This window comes from Spermophilus citellus, assembly GCF_964194105.1.
Source record: "Spermophilus citellus genome assembly, chromosome: 10".
Lineage (NCBI taxonomy): Eukaryota > Metazoa > Chordata > Mammalia > Rodentia > Sciuridae > Spermophilus > Spermophilus citellus.
The window spans coordinates 83,432,494-83,457,718 of record NC_138197.1 but is presented as its reverse complement, the minus strand read 5'-3'; the positions used below and the strand labels follow the sequence as shown (position 1 = coordinate 83,457,718).

At 36.8% G+C, this 25,225-nt stretch overlaps 1 protein-coding gene across 1 annotated transcript; it reads left to right on the top strand.

Moving 5' to 3' along the window:
• The first annotated feature begins 7,705 nt into the window (after nt 1-7,705).
• AVPR1A (arginine vasopressin receptor 1A) lies at nt 7,706-20,995 on the top strand. The gene is made up of 2 exons (XM_081309966.1): nt 7,706-13,954; nt 16,289-20,995. The coding sequence occupies exons 1-2, from the start codon at nt 12,982-12,984 to the stop codon at nt 16,570-16,572; spliced, it is 1,257 nt and encodes a 418-aa protein (XP_081166092.1). The 5' UTR covers nt 7,706-12,981; the 3' UTR covers nt 16,573-20,995.
• The last annotated feature ends 4,230 nt before the right edge of the window (nt 20,996-25,225 follow it).

Sequence of the window (25,225 nt, the reverse complement as noted above, 5' to 3'; positions counted from 1 at the left end):
CAAAGAAGTTAGGTCAGTCTGAGTGAATTAAAAGGGAGTTTTTCTGGGTGGACCTATAGAAACCAGATGACCTCTTAAAAGGGTAAGCAGTATCAGCAGATGCTCTCTTGCTGGCCTTGAAATTAGATACCAAGACTGAAAGTAGGAGGCCACAAAGCTAGGTTCTCAGGATGACCTCAGACAGCAGCTAGCAAGGAAGTGGGGACCTGGTTGAATTCTGACAATCAGTGAATTTGGAAGAGAATCCCAAGCCTCAAGTGAGATCAAAGACCTAGGCAATACTTTGATTTCAGCCTGGGGAGACTCTGAGCAATGTCACAGCTACACCACAACCAGATTTCTGGCCCAAAGGAACTATAAGACTTTTGTTGGTTTTAGATCTCCAAGTCTGTAGAAATGTTCAGTGCAACAACAAATACAATGGTTATATGAGAAGACCAATAAATTGGTAATCTTCTAACTCGAGTGATCAGGGGGAATAAAAGAAAGAAAACACAAATGAAGAATATCAGGGATGAAAGAGAAATATAATCACTACAAATTATACAGGGGCATCAGAGGTTATAAAGAACTTTATGCTAATAATTTTGACAAGTTAGAATGGTCAAATTCCTTTAAAGACACAAACTACAAAAGCTCACTCAAGAATAGATAACCTAATAAACCTACAAATATTGAAGAAGTTGAAATTGTAGTAAGAAAATCATTCCCTCCAGGGAAACTCCAGGGATAGATGTCTTCTCTTGTGAATTCTACCAAATGTTTATGGGAGAAATTATACCAGTTTTATATGACTTCTTCTAGAAAATAGACCCGAAGGGAATCCTTTTAACTCATTCTGAGTCCAGCCAATACCAAAACCACGAAAAGTCCTTAAAATAAAGAAAACTACAGGTCAGTATCTCTCAGGAATATAAAAAGCAGATTTTCTAAACGAAACTTCAGCAAATCAAATCCAAAAGTACATAAGATAGATTTATTGTGGCCAAGAGCTGTTTATCCCCAGTGATGTTTCGACCCCAGTAATATTGGTTTGAGGATCAAGGAAATCACAGATATATTAAATGACCTTCCAGTACCAGACAGGAACTTTAGTTAGATGGGAGGTAGGCAAGGAGGATCTCTCTGAAGAAGGTGAGTAGGTGTTAACCTGAGGGACATGGTAAGAGTAGCATGATAGGCAGAAGAAGGCCTGAGGTTAGAAAACATCTGGTATATTCAAAGGCTAGAACCCCAAGAATGAGCATGTGAATGGAGGAAGATGAGTTTTGAGAAGCAGTCTTGAAGGTAAAAGATGAGGTGACAGTGAGTGAAATAAGTGGTCCCAGAAATTGATTTCATGCTGAGGATGGAAGTGTGGAGCTGAAACTCTCTGAAGAATCTTAAATATCCTACAGACTCTCTGACCTTGGCTGAGTAGAATGTCATGTAGAATGTCAAGTAGAATGTCATGACCATGGAGAGAGGGAATGTTGCAGGTCACAAGTCAAAGTAATCATGAACTATCTTAGACCCTTTAACAGTCATGTACTTTCAACCTCTGTACCTAACCTAACAGCTGCTAGGTAAAACTTTTGGAAAGTATAACTTGGCAGCCCTCAAGTTATCTCCAACCCTAAAACACAGAGTGCTACAAAAATAACATCTAAAACTATAGGAGGGATTTCCCCATTTCACTGTAGCCCACCTAATTGATGCCCTGCCAGTGTTTTTGGTAAATGTATTAACTTACGACTTTCTTTATTGTGTGACTATAAAAGATCATGTAACCTCTTCCACGGGAAAACATATCATTTCAGAGTAACATTGATCGCTGCTCCCAGGATATTGTCAATTGTCATTCACATATGGCACAGAATATACTATTTTCTTATTTCCTTTAAAGCAGAGTTTATATATAAATTGGAGATGTAGCTCTGAGTTTATATATAAACTCTACTTTAAAGGAAATATATATATATATATATATATATATATTTCCTTTATATATATATATATATATATAATATATATATAAATATATATATATATATATATTTCCTTTATATATATATATATATATATATATATATATATATATATATATATATATATATTTCCAGATGATTGTATTTAAAGTTTGTGTATCCAGATGAGTAGTGTTATCATTTGCTGAAACAGAGAATGCTAGCAACTAGATTTGTTGGGGGAGAGATGTATCCTGTTCTAAATATATTTAGTTTGAAGTATGTGGGGATAAATCTCATAGTAGATATAATCTAAGCAGGGATTCTGAGTAAGTAATTGTATATGCAGGTCTTGAAATGGAGAGAGATATGGTTTGGAGAGATGAATTTAGGTGTTGTTAGGTGTTTAATTAGAGTACAGGCTAAACAACTAAAAAAAACCAAAGTCCTAAAAATACTAAGTCTCAAATAAATTTAAGCTCTTTCATAAAACAACCTAGAAGAGTAAGCTTGTTCCATATCATTCTTGGATTTAGATTCCTCCCATCTTATTATCCTGTCAAACAGTGTTGCCCTGCTCTTCAAGTTTGAATCCAAAGTTCCAACGTGAGGGTCAGAGGAAAGTGGAGCAGGGAAAAATAAATCTGTAGTAAACATCTTTGTCCTCAAGGAAATGATCAGAGATGCTCGTATCTCTTATATTACTGTGCAGGTAGCTCAAACTTGATCACAGGGTCACATCTTGTAGCAAATGTTGACCCAGCTTGCTTATAGCTGAGTAGCCACATGCCCACTCAAACTCAGAGCTTTACTTTGCTGAATTCATTTATTAATTCTAGAAGTTTTCTAGTGTATCCTCTAAGTATAGAATCATGTCATTGACTAATAATGATAGTTTGAGTTCTTCTTTTCCTATTTGTATCCCTTTAATTTCTTTCTCCTGTCTAATTGCTCTGGCTAAAGTTTTAAGGACTATGTTGAATAGAAGTGGTAGAAGAGGGTACCCTTGTCTTGTGCCAGTTTTTAGAGGGAATCCTTCTGATTTTTCTCCATTTAGAATGATGTTGGCCTTGGGATTAGCATAGATAGCTAAAGTATGTTCCTACTATACCTAGTTTTTTTAGTGTTTTGAACATGAAACAGTGCTATATTTTGTCAAATGCTTTCTCAAACCTGAGAGTAGGTAAGACCACCTACATTTGAGGCATAGAATGAGAAGCAAACCTAGGGCCAAGTATATGTTTATTTTAGATTCTGGACTTAAGAAATCTGGAATCAAATTAGTCTGCTAAAAAGGGATGAAAAGTAAATAGCAAAAGGACTCAACCATATGAAGAAACGTATAGTTGCAGATTGGTCAGCCAAGGCAGTGGTAGGGACGACTATTGATAGCTTTGCAAGTTTAGTAGACATTTCCAAGTAGTCAAAGTGACTGCTGAGCAACTGTGTACCAAGCATGGTCCAGGAAAAGCACTGAACTTCTCTGCCATTTGGGGAGCTGAAACCACAGCTTCTCCAAGGAGGTCTGGGTCCTTCCTTTGAGAACAGGGCTCCATGTGCAAATTTGTCCTTCCTGGGGCACACTGTGTCACCCTAACATGGTCTCCAGAGTTCTCCTCACATGGTAAATTAGTCTTTCATTAGAATTTCATAATTCTTCATATTAACTTTTACTGTGTAAATCACTGGGTTGTTTGTGTATCCTGAGTGGACTAGTGTGGAAGTATATTAGTAAGATAAAAGTATATTAATACATTTTTATTTATTCATTTGTTGAGAAAGAAGTTTATTTTGGTCCAGTTTCAGAGGTTACGGTCCATTGTCATCTGGAAAACATCATGGTGGAAGGGCATGGTAGAGGAAAGTTCATGGCAGCTGGGAAGGTGGAGGGAAACAGAAAGAGAGATAAAGAGAGAGAGAGAGAGAGAGAGAGAGAGAGAGAGAGAGAGAGAGAGAGAGAGAAGGAGCCAGGGACAAGATAGTCTCCAAGGGCTGGGCACAGTGGCATATGCCTGTCATCCCAGTGACTTGGGAGGCTGAGATAGGAGGATTGCAAGTTTGAGGTTGGACTCAGAAACCTAGTGAATCCCTAAGCAACCTAGTGATACTCCGTCTCAAAATAAAATATTAAAAGGGCTAGAGATGTAGCTTGGTGGTAAAATGCCTCTGGGTTCAAATCCTAGTACTCCTCAAAAGGAGAGAGAGAGAGAGAGAGAGAGAGAGAGAGAGAGAGAGAGAGAGAGAGCGAGCTAGAAAGAAAGAGAGAGACAGAGAGAAGAGGAAAGAAAGAAAGAAAGAAAGAAAGAAAGAAAGAAAGAAAGAAAGAAAGAAAGGAAAAGAAAAGAAAAGAAAAGAAAAGAAAAGAAAAGAAAAGAAAAGAAAAGAAAAGAAAAGAAAAGAAAAGAAATTTAGTCCCAAAGGGCATACTTCCAGGAACCTACTTATTCCAACCTTGCCACACCTATACCTACCTACAGTTTCCATTTCCTCCCAGTAGTATTGAATTATATTTGCATTCCTAGAGTAATCTCTACTTCAGTGACAAAGTTTTTAAAGTTATTTTGACTTTCATTGATATTTTGTACTTTAAATTGATATTCATAACTGAGTTTGGTTGAGGTGTGTGTGTGTGTGAGAGAGAGAGAGAGTGTGTGTGTGTATGTGTGTGTATGTGTGTGTGTGTGCATGAGCACATGTGCATGTGTATGAGCTTTCTTATGTTTTAGTATCCTTATTTTTCTCAATTTATAAAAATATAGAATCGTTCCTACTTTTCTCTACTTTAAATAGCATAGAATAAATCTCCTTAAAAGCTAGGTAAAATCTGTATATAAAACCTCTGGGACTTCTGCATTTAAAGGAGTGGCTTTCTGACAATTTTCTCTACTTATTGTATAGTAATTGGTCTTCTTGCATTTTCTCTCTCTAAAGGTATCCATGTGATAAATTATATTTTCCTTAGGATTATTCAATTTATCCAGGTTTTCAAATGTGCAGACCTTTGAAAATCTGTACATGTTTTAGAAATTCTTATGATTTCTTTGGTTTCCTAATTATCCATCTTACTTTGATTTTTCTTGTTCTCATTTTTCTTTTATTTTTTTTTAAATTTAGGTTCCAAAGTTTGTCTATTTTATCTCTTCTCCCTCAATAAAAGATAATGCTTGGGTTTGACTATTATACTCTTTTTTTTATTCTAATTTATTGTTTCATCCTGCTTTTTCCAAGTTCACATTTCTACTGTCTTTATATTTACATCATTTCTTATAACATAGCCTGTTTAAACTTTAATTCATTGATTTTCCATTCTTGCTGATTAAGATAAATATTTAATATTATAAATGATCTTCTAAACATTTCTGTAATTATATACATTTACATAAATATGTAAATATGGCAGAATACACACTGGCAGAATATCTATAAAATAATAGTGCCAACTATGTGTAATACAACAATGTAATATGTAATAATATTTCCTAGATGTTCTATGGCTTTATATGAATTTCCTGTGACTCAAGCCTTGATTGCAAAGACATTTTTAGTTGTTCAGTTTTACTTTGTTTTAAATCTGGTTGGGCCAGACACAGTGGTATACGCCTATAAATCCAGAGGCTCAAAGGCTAAGGCAGGAGAATTGCAAGTTTATCCATTTTCCAGCCTCAGCAATTTAGTGAGGCCCTAAGCAACTTAGCGAGATCCTATCTCAAAATTGAAAATAAAAAGAGTTGTGGATGTAACTCAGTGGTAAGCAACTCTGGGTTTAATCCCCAGTACTCACCGCCCCCAATATCCTGTTGGTTAGCATACTTGGCTTTCTGGTTCTTTTAATAATTTCTGGTTTAAATGTGTATTAATCAGAGAGTGAGTTATGGACTATTTTTATTTTTGTTATTACATAAGAGTATGAAAAAAAGGCGTATTCTCTGTTCTTAAAATACAAATTTGATAGGGCATATGAATTAGATATAGCTATTAAACTTATTCTTTCATCTTTTATATTCCTATATTTTTCTACTTAGTCTGTTACAAGCTAAGAGAATATAAGAATATTCGTACATTCTTTTAGCACTGATATGTTTCTTTTTGTAGCTCCTAAGTTTGCTTTATGCATTCTTCCTCCTTCCCAGACTTATGTTGGTTTGATGCAGTTTACTGCGTTCTATTTCTGCCTTTAACTAATTTAGAAACTATAGTTTTCTTTCCTTTTTAAATGATTTTCTTCATTTTTAATAATCATGCTTAATTACCAAAGTTTCCCACAAGTTTCTTACAAGTTTTAATTTTTTACTACTGAAAGACAAATAACTACAAATGTAATGATTTAATGCTACATAAAAGTTCAGAGTTCTAAAGGTCAGAAGTCTGGCATTAGCCAACTGGGTTCTCTGCCTAGTGCCTTACAAGGCCAAAATCAAGATGTTGGCCAAGCTGGGATCTCCTTTGGAGAGTCCCCCCACCCCCTCACATTTGTTCTATTGGTACATTATAGTTGTACATAATGGTGGTATTTGTTGTTACCTATTAGAATGTACACATAAAATAACAATGTAATTTGGCCAATATCCACCCCTCAGCACGTCCTCTCTCTCCCTTTCTCCCACACCCTCATTCTTTTCTTCTACCGATCTCCCTTTGCTTTTCATGTGATCACCCACACGTTTCTTTTTCTTTTTCCTCTTTAGCTTCCACACCTGAGAGAAAACATATGACCCTTGATTTTCTGGGTTTGGCTTATTTCACTTAATGTAATAGTCTCTGGTTGTATTCATTTTCCTGCATATGGGGTAATCTCATTTTCCTTTGGCTGAATAAAACTCCATAATATATATATATATATATATATATATATATATATATATATATATATATATATATATATCTCACATTTAATCCATTCATCTGTTGACAGACACCTAGGTTGATTCCATAGTTTGACTATTATGACTTTGGCTGTTATAAACATGGGTATGCACATTTGGAGGTTCTAGGGGAGATGGACTGGCTATTCAAATACAAAGTCAAACAGAGATTCTGGAAAGTGTAAATCTTCTTTCACCAATAGGTACATGCTAATTCATCTTTTTTATTAGTGTGCTCAGGGTAGGAATGAATAAGAAGTACAACCTACTCATTTGATTCAAAGTACTTAGGAAATTATAATGATGCTGTCTTTAGTATTTTTTTTTCCTTTTGACTTATATACAATCAAAGAATGTTTTCAAGGAAACGTTTGTTTGAGAACACTGAGGTAAAGCCTTCAATACTTCAAACCTATTCTATTTCACATCCATATTCTAAATATATTTAGAGAAATTAAATCTTAGAGATTCTCAAACATACATTGAAGTTTCAGTTCAAATGAATTTAACCTTTTCTCAAGCGGCATGCCTGCTTCATGCAGGGATAAATTAGTTATAAATGTGTAATTATCATTGAAAATATTAACAGAAAAAAATGCAACCCTTTCCATAATAGGCTTTGGAAACCTAGTAGCATCTTTAAAGTGTGAGCTGGCTAATCAGAGAGTAGAAGTGGGATAAAGAACAGAAATAGAATTCATTTCTTGTAAACTACCTCCAGTCCAACCTAAACACAGAAGAAAATGAGAAGCAAAAAAAAGCTCACAAATATTTGTTTATGTTACAAAAATAGTATTCACAACAGACAAACAAACAAACCACTATGATAGTACCCTCAATCCTGATGTTAGCACCCTTTGGTCAATGAAAATTTTCCTTTTCTAAAAAGGAGTTAATGAGTGCTTAGAGGTAGAGTCCAATTCACCAGTGGGCTAAAACAATGAGTTTTGATGATTATCAAATTCTAGACAGAATAGCAATCACATTTTATAAGAATGAAGAAAATCCAAAAGAATATTAACTTATTAGGGGCAAAAGTCATAAAATCAAGCATTCAGAATTTTAAAAACTTGAAATAAGTCAATCATAATTTTATATGCAAGTGGATTTTCTAAACATATGATACAAGAACGCTAATTTTGGAAGTCTTTTCCTTTGGAGTGATTTTTCTACTAATACTGTAATTGTAACTTCTGAATGATTTTTTGTTTGTTTTATACAAGTGAAGAGATTGTAACTTTTCATCAACATCAATATTTAAATTTTGTTGAATATGGTAGCCTCTCTTTAATGTCACAGCTCTGCACTTCAATATGCAAGCCAGCTTGATCACATAAGAAAATAAAGCTCCATAAATAGGACTGAACACAGTTTTCCTTTTTAATTTTACCCTCTGGAGTGAATAGTACTATAATGAAGATCTGATGTTTTCCCCTGCTTGACTTGCAGTACATGTTTGGAATTCAGTGTGTGGGTGTGTATGTGTGTGTTTTCCTTTAAAAAAAAAAAAAGCTCATTCAGTGGATACTTTTTTAAATCAAATAAACTTACTAGTCCAGGATTCTCAATGCAGAAAGATAACCAGAATTATTTAAATCCTTTCCAAATATAAATGGTGATCCTTTCGTTCAGAAATATATGATGGAATTTAGGTGCTCAAAGACAGCTCTTCAAAAATTCTTTGTTAATTTATCCAGTCACTAAGCACTTTATGAATGTTACATTCATTCAACACTCAGAAGGAGGTTTCCATTACAATACTTATTAATGAATTCTGCAAAGGTGTGTTGGGTGTGTTTATGATGTGCATGGAAGGCACTGGGACATAGCAGTTATAACCAAGTTCATTTCAAATGGACCTACATGTGAGACCCCCTTAGTCACTGGAGGCTTGCAATTTAACCTCTGCGAAATTGTTTTATTCTGTAAAATGAGATTAAATATAACTATACCCTGCATCACTACACACAATTTTAAGTATTAAAGATTAATTGAAATAATGAATTCAAGGTACTTAGCTCATGAAATTTAATCAATGTTAGTAAATGTTTGTATTATCTGTTATTCTCATTACTACTTCAACTATTATTGCCCTATAATTGGCTTATCAAAGAGCAAACCAAAGATATGAAAGAAGCAATGCAAATCCCAGAAGATCCCCTAGTCTTAATGAAGAAGGTATTATATATAGATGGAACAGAAAATGGCCAATCATGTGGTCTATACAAGTCTGAGATCTAGGAGCATGAGGCTTACAGACAGCAGTACAGTGCACTGGTTGACATTACAAATGCTGCTGGAGACAGCTGCTTTTGTTCAAATTCTGCTTCTACCACTGGCCAGCTGTTTCACCAGAGGCTGGCTAGTTACACTCTCTCTGCCTCTGAAATAATAACACTATACCCTTCACAGCATCATTGGGAGGATTAAGTGAAATAATATTTGTAAGGCATGTATGACTGTTCCTGAAACATTGTGCTTATTAAACAATAGCCACTATTATATCCTTCTATGTAGGCAGCTCAAGACCCAGGACAGAGAGGTACAACAAATATTCATTCATTTACTAGAAGCAATAATATCAATACCATAGTACAGGCTTGTAACAATAGTGGCATTAATATAAATTAAAGGGAAGGGGGTCATTGTAGGCTCTAAATGTAAAATGGATATGCAGATAATGCAGAATGCCTAGTTTCTTCTTTTTTCTAAGAAAGAAAAGAAAACTAAGAGTTTAAGGAGAGGAAATATGGTATATAGAATAGATCTATGAAAAGTCCAGAAATTAATATGATAGGCAAATAGTAACTTATTGACATTGGGCTTCCCTGCCTCTGGGAGAGCAGGTTAAATGTGACCCAAACTTCCAATTTCCTGACTTGACTAAGTCCAGAGGTGATCCTCAATTATTTCAGACACCAAGTCTCTTTACTTGGTGCTACTCAAACCGTGTCCCTTGTCCTATGATATGTTCATCCCTGTTCCATGGGGAAAATTAAAAGATGGAGGTTTTCCACAATTAACTTTGGGATACATTGATAAACAACATTCAGTAGTCTTCTTTTCTGAAGTTTTTTCAAATCCTTTTCATGAACAAGTTTCCAGAACAGGAATGGGATGCACATACACAGCCCTTCTTCCCTGTATTTGAACATGGGACTCTTTTCATTGAAAATCTACTGATATTTTCTATTACACTTAAGAAAGTTGGAGATATGCTGCTTTAACTAGAAGGAAAAACTTCAATGGCAAAATAGCAGTTAATATATATTCATATAGATAATATTTTTTAAAAAGAAATTAATATTTTCAACACTCATGGAATGCCAAAACCTTAAACTTTTGTATAATCCTTTCAGTAACTGCATTATATCTTATCACTAAGATTTTACACATGAGAAAACCGAAGCTCAAAGATTCAAACAGTCACACAGCTAGTAAGTAAAGGTAGCTGTTTCTATTAGTTGAAATACTTCTTAAATACCTAGAATTGTAAAATGGAGAAAAAAAGACCAGCAAATGAAAGAGATGATTACTCCAGGATACGTATGCATAATTTCATCATCTAATCCTCAAAATATATTAACTGACAGCCATGGAAAGTAAGAGGAAAAAAGTCTTAATAAGACAAAAAATACAGAGTAAATGCCAAGTAGGCTAAAAAAAAAGCACATGAGTAGCAGATCTGTATTTTGATAGTCTTACTTTCATTTGAATATAGAACCAGTAAAATAAAGATAATATTTTTAACTATATGAATTGAAACAAGATCTGGTTCTGGAATTTGCAACACTTTTTTTCCTCATTTTTAGACCTGATGACACCCAACAGAATGATACATGCATAGATACACATCCATATACACATATATGAGTAATTGATACTGTTATCTCTGAGTAATAATATCTTCCAATTGTATCCACTGATGCAACCTAGTTATTGTCATAAACTGGGTATTTGGATATAGTTTAGTTATTGGGTAAGACTGCCTGACACAGATACATGATTTTCTGAGAGGCCACACACCATCTGTCTGGACTAAGAACACCTAAAGAAACTTTGGTGACTCAGGAATGCAGATTCCCCTCACCCATGTAACCTAAAATTCACATGCATAGGCCCAAGACCTATAAAATTGAGAAGCTCTGGATAATGAACCTCTTTTGCAACACCCAGGGACCTAGAGTCAGTCCACATTATTTTTCATAAGGAGAACTAATAAAGTAATTTGTGACTTAAAAGAAGGTCATATCTCTGAGTCAATGACTATAACCTGATTGCTTGAAAAATAATTTCCAAACAAGTACTCTGGAAATCTTTTACTTATAAGCATTCCTAAACCTCTTTAATTTTTTTTTTTTTGCTTCCTGAATATCTTGGAGAAAATAAACCCATACAACACAAATTTTTGTCTTCAGAGCATATTCCCACACAGAATACTGACTCGTTAGATTCTCTGTGTAGCCTCATAAGTAAGAATGGCAGATAATTTTATTACCATTTTTAAGAAGCATGGTCCCAGACTTAATAACCACAATGAAACAGGACTTCCCATATCGAGTCCAGCACTATTTATGTGACAACCCTAGGGACTCTGCCTGCAAGAAGCAGATAGCAAAGTAGAATTATGACTGAGAATAAAAATATTTTCATTTATCTGCCTGCATTTCACAAATGGTGATATTTTTCTGAGACAATCACATGTATACTATGGCCACAACACACAAACTTTCTACGACTATCATGCTCATGAATCTACATAGTAAATAACCCCATAAAAGTGTTTCTTTTCTTTTTCCTTCTTCTGAAAATAGCCGGAAACAGCTCCCCCTTGCTGTCTTTCCTAACATACCTTCACCAAAGCTAAAACAGCTGAAGGTATGTGTATTTCTCCCTCTCTGTCCTCTCTCTCCTACCCCCGGAGCAGAGCCATAGTTGTCCAGAGTAACTAATAGAAGTAGGTGGTGTTTTCTGTCTTTTTCCCCAGAGCATGTTTTCTGCTTTAAGATTCCTCTTTCTCACCCCGAGAACGGAAGCCTGGAGGTTTTTCTCTCCTCTGCCCTGGACAGCACTGCCAGGGTGGATGTTGATTGGCAGCTGTTCTTTAGCCTTCAGAAGAGAACAGAGAAGTCTGCAGGATCCAGTATTAAACAAATGAAGTGTCCATGGACTACTGCAGCCCAATTTCCGCCATCCCCTCAATGGGAATCCGGCTTTCCCTGAGAAACTCTCTGGAATCTAGAGAAAACTCCCTAGGCCCCATGTCCTACACAGACGCTGGAAAATCAGATGATGCTCCTTTCCCTTCACTACTAATGACTGTGTCCTTCCCTCTGGCAAACCAAGACAGTAACAGCAGGCACCAAGTCCCATTGAGAAGAATGCATCCTTTAAGTCACAAGGTTGTTACCAGACAGAGAGAAGTGGGGAGGCGGGAGCAAAACTGCCTCGGGAATAAAATTAGCCAGACTAGCTGCCGAGGGATAAGATCAGTGAGCGGAGAAAAACTCCGACTGGAGGACGTGGGGTTCAGCGCCAAGTTCGGGTGCTTGAGCCAGCGCGCGGTTGCATAGACCTGAGATTTCCAGGTACAGCGCTTAATCGCCTGCGGAAATCAAATGTGGGTTTAAGGTGGCCGGTGAAAGAAACTTGAGGAAACGGTGACGAGCCTCGAAAAGGCAAGATCCTGTCCGCTTCTCCAAGTTTTTGAATGAGAGAGATCGCCTCGATTCCGCCTATTAAATCGAAGGATCCTCGGGTCTCCCAGCCCCACCCCTGCAGCAATGATGCAAAGAGGACAAATCACCAACGAAAGGAGGGAAGTTGAAGTGAGGCAAGAACAGTCTCCAGCCACTAGGGCGAGAGGAAGCGCGTCCCAAGGAATCAACCTCTGCATTAATCATTGAGTTCTGGGCTCAGCGCTTTCAGAAGCTCGGAGCGCACCTTTACAGCTTTACGGGAGTTGGGAAAAGGCAGAGCAGGGAGAGGGGCTGCAGCACCGGACCCAGAGCTACTCAGTGGACAAGTGCTAGCGTGCGGGAGGTTTGAAGGGCCCCGCGAGCCCGGAGCTTGGAAAGGACAGCGCCCTTGGGAAAAAAAAGAACCCAAGTCCCCCGAGGTGAGAAAGGAGCTCCCTGCGCTGCCCCGGGTCTCAAAAGCGCTGTATAGACAGCATGCGTTTCTCCAGAGGCGCCGACGCGGGACCGCTGGGCAACTCCAGTTCGTGGTGGCCTCTGGCTGCCGATAGTGCCAACATGAGCCAGGAAGCAGATGCGCTTGGGGAAGGTGGCGGAAGTCCCCCGGGAGACCGGCGCAATGAGGAACTGGCCAAGCTGGAGATCGCGGTGCTGGCGGTGACTTTCGTGGTGGCCGTGCTAGGCAACAGCAGTGTGCTTCTGGCGCTACACCGCACACCGCGCAAGACGTCCCGCATGCACCTCTTCATCCGACACCTCAGCCTGGCCGACCTAGCTGTCGCCTTCTTCCAGGTGTTACCGCAGCTGTGCTGGGACATAACCTACCGTTTCCGCGGCCCGGACTGGCTGTGTCGCGTGGTGAAGCACCTGCAAGTGTTCGCCATGTTCGCGTCGGCTTACATGCTGGTAGTAATGACCGCAGACCGCTACATTGCCGTGTGCCACCCGCTCAAGACTCTGCAGCAGCCGGCGCGCCGCTCGCGCTTCATGATCGCCGCCTCTTGGGTACTGAGCTTCGTGCTGAGCACCCCACAGTACTTCATCTTCTCCATGATCGAGGTGAACAATGTTACCAAAGCTCAAGACTGCTGGGCCACTTTCATCCAACCCTGGGGCACCCGAGCCTATGTGACCTGGATGACAAGCGGCATCTTCGTGGCACCCGTGGTCATTTTAGGTACCTGCTACGGCTTCATCTGCTACCACATCTGGCGCAATATCCGCGGAAAGACCGCGTCGCGCCAGAGCAAGGGTGCAAGCGGCGCGGAGGACGCCCTCCGTAAGGGGATTCTGGTAGCGCCCTGTGTCAGCAGTGTGAAGACCATTTCCCGCGCCAAGATTCGCACCGTAAAGATGACTTTTGTGATTGTCACGGCTTACATCCTCTGCTGGGCTCCTTTCTTCATCATCCAGATGTGGTCGGTCTGGGATGAAAACTTCATCTGGACCGGTAGGTGCTGACACAGTGGAGGCCAGTGGTGTGTGTGTCTGTGTGTGTGAGAAAGAGACAGAGAGAGGGAAAGAGAGAGGGGGAGGGGAGGGGAGAGAGGGAAAGTATTTCTTTCCATACTGTCCTCTAAACAGTCCTTAAACTTCGGCATGCACAAAAATTACATCTTGGGGGAAATTGCCAAAAATACAAAATCTAAAAAAACATTTTAGAGGAAGAATGACTTTCTAATGACATGTGAAAATTATGTGAAACTAAAAAAAAAAAAAAAAAAGTGAGACATGGACCTGAGTACCTACTGTTGGAGCATATAAAAACCCAGTCCTTCAGATAAATATAAAGTTAAACACAAGAAAAAAAAAAGCCAATTCCTAGGGTCTCCACTCCAGACACTATAATTCGATATCTCTACAATGAGGCCAAGAAATCAGCATTTGTAGCGTACAATGATGATATTAAGACCATAAATCCAGGAACTGTGTCCTAATCACCCACTAACTTCAAAACAGAACAATGACCTTTTGCTAAGTCACTAAAGGCTGTGTACACATCCTGCTTTCAAGGCTATTGGATTCAGGAAAGCATTTTTAGGACCACAACTGTTTTTTGTTAGATCATGAAAAGTATCACAATTAATATAAAACTTTTATAGAAATTCCCTAAGGGCAAAGATAAACTTTTTTTTTTTTTTTTTGGAGAAAGCTGGTAAAATATTCTTAAGAAGTCAAGAATTCTAAGTTGGCAATTAGTTCATGTTCTTTTCCTTGACATAATCTTTAAAACTTTTTCTAACTTAATTACTTTCTATTTCCTGGTATTTCCAAGTAGGATTATTAATAACTTAATTTGTTAGACATATTCTTTAGTCTTTCAGCACTAATTTGACCACACAGCTATTTACTCCACAGAGTTGCAATGATTTTCTGACAGTGTTCCCTACACCTACTGGCATGTTTGATTTTAATTCCTTCACAAACTAGAGATTGGTTTCATCAGGATTTCCCAAAAGGAACATTATTTAGTTTGGCATATTGAAAAATGTTTTGTTTTAAAAAGGAAAAAAAAACTTTTTGAAACCAAACATATTACAGAAATATTTCTTATAACAACTGAAGTCAGGATATAGGCATTGGGTGGAGCCATCTTTTTTTTAAGGATTGAGGTAGGAAGTATATATGATATATTTTGTGAGTCTTATATGCAAATAAAACATTTGAGTGTAAATTTAATTTAAATAAATATTTCTAACCACCAATAATGAAAAATACAACACACTTAACTTTTATTTACCATTTCCTGTTTTTCTTAGTCTCAGAAGCCCCTAATATTGCCAAATTTAACCTGATGTATAATTATTGCTTTATTGAGATTTATACACAATTACTAAAATAATTTTTCACTCATGCATGGATTTGTTGGTGATTTTTACTCTTTTTAAATACAGTCAGCCATGGTTCATGATCATCTCCAATAGCAACATCTAGCAGAAAGTTATCAACTAATCTGTAACTTATTCTGGCAATAGAACAGCAGGAAGACCCAAGTTTCTATATGCCAATCAAGGGAAAGTCTGTGCTTACTAATTATTCTTATTTTTAGAAAAAAGTATATTATCAGTACAATAGTATCACTGTGAAAGCTCATGATGTTCATGTAATTTACCACTGCTAATTAATATAAAGTGTTTCAGAATTCAACCTTCTTAATATAATTTAACTGAGCCAAAAAGATGATTTTCTTTTAAAAAATCAAATGAAAATTCTAATTATCCATCAAAAAATAACTAAAGCTTGCATTCTTCAAGGATCTATTTAAACTATTCTCTCATATATTGTTTTCACATTACAAGAATATATTCAATATATAAAACTTTAAACTACTAAACATGGTCTTATAATGTCATAATGTTACTTGAATTATTAGGAAGAATACAATTTGATATACATTATTGTTGACTTGAAATTTATTCAAATTGTTGCTATTGTGTGAATGCTGTGTCTATTAGTACATACTCATGCTAGTATAAAGTACAAAAATATTTTAATGAATTATTTCATAGCTTTATCATCTTGAAATTCCCATTCATCCTATTTAATATTTTAGTAGGGTTTTAAATTTTTTGCATTAGTTTTGAGGCATTTTACTTATAAAAATATTTTATAATCAAGCCATTTCTAAATACTACCCAGTTCCCTGACTGATAAATAAAATGTCACTTTCTATACTAACCCCTAACATTTGTTTCCTCTTTAATCAATAGAAAAAGGAGTTTATCTGATGCTTAATTTCTTGCTTTGACTATTGAAATAATCTCATTTTATATTTTTCATACAGATTCAGAAAACCCTTCCACCACCATCACGGCATTACTGGCTTCTTTGAATAGTTGCTGCAATCCCTGGATATACATGTTTTTTAGTGGCCATCTCCTGCAAGACTGTGTCCAAAGCTTTCCATGCTGCCACCACATGAAGCAAAAATTCAACAAAGATACCGACAGTATGAGCAGAAGACAGACTTCTTATTCTAACAACCGAAGCCCAACAAATAGTACCGGTACATGGAAGGACTCACCTAAATCTTCCAAGTCCATCAAATTTATTCCTGTTTCAACCTGAGCCCCAAGTTCATACTGCCTGGTTCTTGTAATTGACTTTTTGGTCCATTACTGAATCTATCTAGAAATCATGAGGACAAACAGGCTTATGTGAGATAAGCAAAAATCAACTGGTCGGGTACAAGACTTTTGTTTCTAGTTGTATTTTACACATTGCTATGACTCAAAACCATGAATTATTTTATACAGAAAGTTAGTGAAAACACACCATACTAAAATCTGTGGGCCTGATTTCCAGAAATAACAGAAGTTATGTTTTTAAAGGACAAAACGTAACCAACCCGACTTTGTATTTTTACTATGGGTTTCTTTTCATTTCTGACATAAGTAAGACTTGATTGGTTTAAAAGTCATAGAATTTCTGAACAAAGTGGGCTCATCATTTAGAGGAGACTTCAGAGAATCATGATTCCATAAAAAAAAAAAATCAATTTATACATCATAAAATACAGCCCCAAATGGGGTCCTGGAGATGAGGTCTTGGGGAGGTTTTGGGGCCAGGGCTTATTGAACAGGAGGTAGCCAGTTCTGAGTGAAAAGGAGAAAGTTTTGTTAGGAGCTATAAATCACTCTTGAGTTTCAAAATGATAACTTGATAACTGGCAGTGCCTTCCTTTATTTTCCTCACCTTTTAATGGCTCTGAAAATCATTTATTACTAGGATGTTGACAGAGAAAAAATTGTGGACAAGCTGAAAGTATCTTTTTCCTCCCGCTGTAAGATTGTCTTCAAGTCAGAATATGTATGAGGAATGCCAAATTTCATAGCAGAGTAGAAAAGATTGCGTAAAGTATGCTGTAGACTTTATCTAGAACGTTGTTTGACAGTGTTATAAAGTGTCCTGTGCTATTATTAACTGATTATTAACCTGATGTTATCTTCATGTTTGGTGAGTCTGGATCCATAAATATGAGTCTGCTAGAGAGTTACTCAGGATATAAAGTGCCTCCCACTATGTTTAATTACAAAGGTCTGTTCTTTCCTTCCAGTCTCCCATGCACCTAACAGTTTCTGAATAGAGAAGAGGTTAGGGGTGGGGGTAAAGGTTGGGATACAGATGGAAAGAGAACTAACTGTTCTACTCCTCATCTGTATTCCTTTATTATTAAATGTGTGTTATTTAAAAACACATCAAGCCTCTGTCTCCTTGGCTGTACAATGGCATTGATAACACCTCACAGGGTTGCTTTGAGAATTAAATGAAATCAAATGTGTGAAATAGCTTCACACCCTGTAAAATGCTATACTTATACTACAGGTGTTTTTTTTTTTAATATTCTCGAGATATTCAGAATTTCATAGTTCTTTATTCCTGCTTATTTTTTATTAACCAAAATTAGTTGGTTTTACATCTGGGATATAAAATCCTAAAATTTAAATATAGATCTGCTGATTCATTGGAAGGCATTGCCAGCAGCCACTAAGCCAGACTTCTGCATGGCTAAAGTTTTCCAATGCAAGGATAGAACTTGCTTTCCTTTGAATGCAGGTAAAGCAAAGCCAGCCAAGAACATCAGTTTGGTTCAACTCTAAATAGAGATAAATTACAACACTCCTTGGCCATTGGTATTGCATTTTTCATTACTGGTTTTTTTTTTCCTAGCTCTTTTGTCTGACTCCTTCTTAGAGATCGTGCACTGATTTGAGGTTACATTCATTAATAAATATTTTGCATCTCTTAGAAGATGTAATAGTTACTTTTAATAGTATTACTGGATTTCTTTTTTTAACTTTGTAGATAAGAGACATGGACTGGATGGCACTGCTGTAACCTGGCATGAACTACTTCACTCCTTTTCATTCTCCTATCTTTCTAAATTCTCAGCCCTTAGACTCCCTTCATTGATGTGCTTAAAAAATGTAGCCGAATGATGCATAAAAATATACTGTCGAGATTATCCCTTTATAGTTCTTTTTTTAAAAAATAACAAAGTGTTCTGGGGAGGTAGCTCATTGATGCAGCACTTATACAGCATGCACAATGCCCGGCTTAATCCCCAGCACCAAAATATTAATTAATTAACAAGTAAAACAAAAAAGAAATCACCTTGAATGAAAGTAACAAATATTTCTCTTAAAAGGCCTATATCTCTTCAACATAAGCCCTCGGCTAAATTAATCACTGCTTTATTATTCGGATTAGAGCAGCATAGTTGTAACTCTCCCTTGTACGGTGAATAGTCACGTTAAATTTTTTTCTTTGATAGTTCAAAAACTAAAGCCTTTTAGAGTGGAACAAAGATGATTCCACTTTTTCTAAATCCATTTGTAAAAAAACAACCTTTTGGCTCTTGTAGGTAGGGTCTGTTTCAAAATGTTGATATGTACCGCCAAGTAAAACAATTCCATTTGACCTTATTTCTGGAAGCATCTCTCAAATAAGGTGCATATCAATCTTCTCACCTGTGTTTTCTCTTTTTAAATGCATCAGGAGATTAGACAGTGGGAAATGGTCTGGAGAGACACAAGAAGACCTGCTTGCTTATTCTTCAGTATGCAAATATATGGTCATCATCTCTGTGGTTTAGGCAGAAAAGCAGCTGTTTAGTGCTATACCTTCTTAATGTTATATACCCAGAAATGGCATTCATATAATTCAAAACAATTATCCAGATTAGAATAATTATCCTGCCTGTCTGTTTCAGAAGAAAGGAAATTAGGCAATGAGCTGAAAGTGTTCTGGGAAGGGAAGTTTTCCTCTTCTCCACCAAAGACCTGAAACATTATACCAAATGGAGGCTTATAGTCAAGAATAAATGCATGTGTCACTTTATTTTATTTTGTACAATAATCTGTGGGAAGTCCCTGCAAGTATACATTATTAACTTATTTATATAGGCATCAGGAATGTGATTGATAGGGTCTATTACACATTTGATATACATTAATTGATGAAAAAGAAACATTTTAAAGTTTACATTCAGTACTTAATAGGTTGACTTGGGAGCATGTCTTTTAAAATGTAAACTCCTTGGTTTTTATTTTGAAAGTTCATTTAGGACATAACTGCAAAGGAAATTAGTAAAATTCTTGGGTTAATTATACTTGACTTACAGAGTTTCTAACATCATCAAAGGAGCCTTATACCATGATTGAACAAAGGGTGTAGTTATAGAGGAAAAAAATCAAATTTCTTACAAAGCGCAGTACCATCCCAAACTTAAATTTGAGTTCCTAGACTGGGAGACCTCTGATGATTAAGAAACCACAACTTTCAACTGTTATTGCACAAAATAATCTGATTTGGTTAAAGTTTTGGTTTTCATACCCTAAAATATATAACTTTGTAATTTATTTGGGCACCAGGAGCTTTAAATTATGGCCTTCAAGGTTGACTCTACCTAAAGCATAATTAGGTGTCATCTAGAAAGAAATTGAACCTAATCCTTCAGGTTCCTGGTACTTCTCCTGTTAACAGGGGCCTTGTATCCTCCTACTGGAGACAGTAGCCTTATTAAGAACACACCCCAGGCCAGGGCCTCTAGGATGCCATTCCAAATATGCAGAAGCAGCAGCTGTTTCCTTGCCCCACTCCCTGTAGCCCTCTCACTGACACTCAGTGCAACATCTGGAATCATGAGTAACAAAGCACAGTAAATATTACAAAATGATCCTTGACTAGAATTTGACCTTAGACAATTCGAGTCAAAAATTTAAAGACTCTGCAGTCGAAAGCTGTTTTCCAGGACAATCTAGGTGGGTTGAATCACAAATTGTGTGGTTCCTTTATACACACAGGTATTTAAAGAATTTTATTCTAACACAATTTTAGATACAATAAATTATTATAAATAACAATATGCATACGATCTGTAGTATGCCGGCATCAAAAACATATGTTATTAGAGCTAAAAATCAAATGCCATTGTTTTTATGTTGGTGTTTCATTTTGGTTTTTTTTTTGTGTGTGGTGTTCAGGATCTAACCCAGGTCCTCACACATGCTAAGCCAGTGTTCTACGAGAGACAAAATTTTTCAGTCCTTTTTTTAAAAAAAATTATGTAATATACGTACACAAATGTATCTTTATATTGATTTATGTTGTAAATAAAAAATAAAAACAAATTATCATAGAATTAACTAAATATTTTTGTGTTCTGTGGTCAAATTAACAAATTCAGAAGAATTAATAGAAAATGATGGTATCAGAATTATTATTAATATAAAAATAGCATTTCCACATACAAGTGTAATTGTTTTTGTATCATGAGATTTATGACTTTAACATATTCTAGGATAATTTCCCTTATTCCTGTAAGAAAGTTGCTAGTTTTGAATGTTGAAATGTTTTGTGATTACATTTAATATCTGTGCTTGACAAGAAAAAAAGTGACTTACTTTACAGTGACTTGTACTATATTGTAATAACAAATGTATTATTCCTTAATTTTATCATGTATTGGCTCCTATAAATAAAAAATAATTTCAGAGTTGTTTTAAATGATTCTTTTACAACTTAGTTTAACAATGAAATATATTGCAAGTTAATTATGACGATTTTGAAAAAAGAAAAAGACGTGTTTTATAATTGGTACACAGTGATAGGTTTGTATTTGAGCACAAAAATATTTGTATTTATTCAAGTTGACTGTAGCAAGACTAAGAGGAACTTTAAAACTATATTCAATAAATTACATTTGAGAAAAAAATCAATAATCAGATTTAGCAGAGGCCATGTGTGCTCCCCAGCCCTTAAGATGTCATCTCCATACTTTTATTTATTGAAATTAGCAAGAAATCAGGGGGATCCAAAAATCAAGAATATCCTCATTTTAGAGTCTTTAAAATTAGAATCCTTTTCCCTGTGAGTTAATAATTTTAAATTACATTAGCTTTCAACTTACATTGTCTAACTTTTTAAAAAATAAGTTGAATGCCAGCACCATGGGCAAAAAGCTAATTTAGGGTTTTGCTTAAAGTCTAGGAGCAGTGATTGCCCAGAATGAAGGAGAGGGAATTTCAAGTCTCTATTTTAAAATACCACTGTTATTTTAACAGACTTATTATAAAAGACTAAAAATAAAGAGGATTTCTACCAATGCATATTTCTCTAAAATCTAGGTGTTAGAGTCTGTAAACAAGTCTGGATGGCGCCTGGCAAAATGCCAGAGGGAGTGGTTTGTGAAGTAACGCCAGCGAGCCATTAAGTGTGGAGATTCCTTATTGGTTGACTGCTGTATCAAGTTTATGTTAATTAAGATAAGCTGCGTGGAATGTATAAATACCTCTGTTGTCCTACAATAAAGGGCTCCCACTCCTGCTGTATCAATGTACACAAGTTGCTCGTCCACACCCCCCGCCCCCCCCACCCCCGTATTTTGCTGCTGCAGCCGGAAAGGCCTTGTCACCACCAGAGTGAGGAGCACTTGTCCCTAAGCACAACCCACTGGTGGGACTTCAGCAGAAGTTAAGTCAGTGTGTATATTTATTATCTCCTCCCCACCAAAAATGAATAAATCAATCCCACCTGTCATCATGGATTCCGTGGGTACAAAAGAATCAGATAAAAGCATATTGGCACAGGAGCAAGGCTCTTTATTCTTATGCTTGAGCACAAGGGAAGCAGCTTGTGGGCAACAGAAATCCCAAGCTGACTGAAATAAGAAGCAAGCAGTGCACAGTTCCATTGTGTGTCTGAGGCTGGTGGGGACCTGGCATACTCTCATGTAGGGGTAGAGGTTAGCTGTGCCTGTGCTGGCCCTCATCAGGCCTCTTCATGCAACATGTCTCATTGTCATTTTTATGACACCAATGAAGTACAGGTGACAGTAAGTTGCTTTAGTGACTGTTCTACACTTGTGTTTGCCCTTCTACACTAAGCGGGGGTGCTACCCAAATAATAAGCAGGGCAAGCTATTGTTTTGTTTAATTTGGTCTGGCTTCCTTAGGTTTAATGGCCACATAGTCTTTGAAGGCTAAGAGGACTTTCCAACCTCTCTTGCCCTGGTGTGTTATCTTAATTTCATAGCCTTGAAGACTGGTCTACTTTCTAACTCCCAAATTTCTGGTATGTTTGTCAACCCCGTAAGACACAGCTAACCTAGCTGTGTCACTTTCACGGTTAACCAAAGCATTCATATTTTGAACCCAACCCCACCCCTTAAATTTATGAATTTAAAATACCACTATTATTTGGGAGAGGAGAGACACCTCTGATGTCATCAGATGTACCTATGCATCTACTTAATGCCTGGATAGATGCCCCACCACTTTAGCTCGCTGAGTCACTCTTTCCTTTAATATCCACAAAAAGTAGTTTTAGCCCCATTTCATACATTGTGCAAAGTTTGTGCTTATCCCTAAGTCTAAAGAGATTCCTGGGGATTGTTATGAATTCTTGCTTATGCCTAACTCTTACTCAGGAGGCTACTTCTCATGATGATTTTTTCCTCACTAGTTCCCCACTTTTTCCCAACCACTCTACAGCACTTGGCTGCCTCATGTGATTTAGTTCACTTAAGGTTAGGATATTATGTACAAGCCAAGATTATGCCCAAAAAGAAAGAATTATTCATATTCTGTGTCCCAAAAGTTTGTGAACATTCCTTCTAAGGAAGTTAGTCTATGATCATCATTAGAACTTTGCTAGTCACCATCTTGCCTCATCATCTCTATACCAAGACTCCAAATGCTTGATTTTTAAACTTCCAGAAATTAACATTTCTTCTACATTATGATGTAGAGCTACTTAGCTTTTAGTTGTCTATAACACAATCACTTAGACTTTTAACCATTTTTCCCAAAGAGCCATTCTTGTAGCAAAAGGAATGTTGCCTTTCTAGATTAGAGTTTAAATGCATTGAACCTGTAAGATAACCTCTTTTTAAAACAAAATGTATTTTAAACTCGTTGGAAAACATATATAGGGTACCTATAAATAGTTAAGATTCAGATTTTTGTCCTTTTATGTATCTGTAAATATTATACAATTGATATTTCTTGATCATGGATTGCTATTAATTCACATAGATGGACAACAAAAAAACTGAGGTAGGATAGAAGAAATAAAAGACAGGTAGAACAGAGACAAAAGGAAGGACAAGATATAAAATTTTAATATAAAGTTATGCATATCTTGCTAAGTCTGTCATTCCCCAAGATGATTCTTCTCCCAGGCCTGTCACTACCAAATTTCTGGGAAATTTGTAAAACCTAAGATTAGTATAAATTCATTAATTTATTTTATAATTACCTTCTTCATTATCTTATGAAATAAACAGACTAGGAAAAGGGAGATGCAATAATTTAGGAAACCTATAACTTAAGGTGCTTTCCAGCATTATCTATTGGTCAGATAATGGAGACCACATCAGTCTAAGAGTCCTGACAATGACCAGACAACCAGACTGATGTCATTTCCATCCCTCACCAAGTTATTTTAGAAGAAGATCCAGGGGCCCAAAATGCAAGACTCTCACCCTGAAGATAGTTCACATTCTCCCTTGAATGTGTATTACTTGCTTTTATCATGAAAAGCATCTCACTTTTGAGATGGAGGAAGTTTATTCATTTTTCTAAACTGTCTGTGTCCCTGCTGATATGAGCTAAAATTCTTTTCCATCACATATGTCAAAGACCCCACCTGTCCTAAGTCAAAGTTCCCCTCTCCCAGAACTCCACAGATCTCATCTGGTGACAAGACAATCTCAAGATATTCACTCCAACAGATATTCATTTGTGTTAGTCAGCTTTGCATCACTGTGACCAAAAGATATGACAAGAACAACTTGGGGGAGAAAGAGTTTACTTGGGCTCATGGTTTTAAGAGGTTCAGTTCATCACTGGTTGACTCCACTGCTCTGGACCCAAAGTGAGGCAGAACATTAAGGAAGAAAGCTTCTCCCCTCATAAGAAGCAGAGAGAGAGAGAAGCCAGGGGGGCAAGATATAATTACCAGGAACATGCCCCCAGAGACCTGCTTCCTCAGCCACAACCCACCTGACTATAGTTATTATCTAGTTAGTGTTAACACAAAAGGACCAGGTCAGTTGCAAACTTCACAGATCATCTCGGAACTGCTTTTATTTGAGAATGGAGTGACACCTCTGATGGGACCATTTTCCTGGTGGAAAATTAGCCACCAGCCAAAGAGGGAGAGGTGTTAGGCTTATATTGGTTAAACTAAGAGGTGACTGAATTAATGAGCATGTCTGTTTGGGCTATCTTTACTGGACCAGATGCAGGGTGTGGGATCAGTAGGTGTGCAGTCAGTGGTCAGTACCCAGGATTTATCTTTACTGGGCCAGATGGAGGGTATGGTATCAGTATTAGGGTGGGATCAATGCTTTGGCCTCTTGCCAGAACCTGTCATAAACAGTGACTCCTTCATTCCTTCTCCCTGGACCACATTCTTTTGGGATTTCTCTTTCTCCATACCCAACAGTTAGTCCATTCAAATTATTATGGACTGATTAGACCTAATCATCTCTCATAAATGAATTATTTAACCTCCTCCATTAACACAGGAACTTTTTTAACCTCCTCCATTAACCAGGAGCTTTGGGGGTACCTCATATCAAACCAAAGCCATCAAATAATGCTCTAGATGGAGGCCAATCTGGAGTGACGGGTTTTCTATTCCACCTTGATGATTATAAGGATTCTTTTTGTTCATATGCAAATTCTGTGACATTCTTTTCCATGAAGTCAAGCAT

Bases quoted from the DNA above. Each gene is read 5' to 3' on its own strand.
- AVPR1A (XM_081309966.1), top strand. From the start codon at position 12,982: ATGCGTTTCTCCAGAGGCGCCGACGCGGGACCGCTGGGCAACTCCAGT. The intron at 13,955-16,288 runs GTAGGTGCTGAC...TTTTTCATACAG, and splicing joins TGAAAACTTCATCTGGACCG to ATTCAGAAAACCCTTCCACC.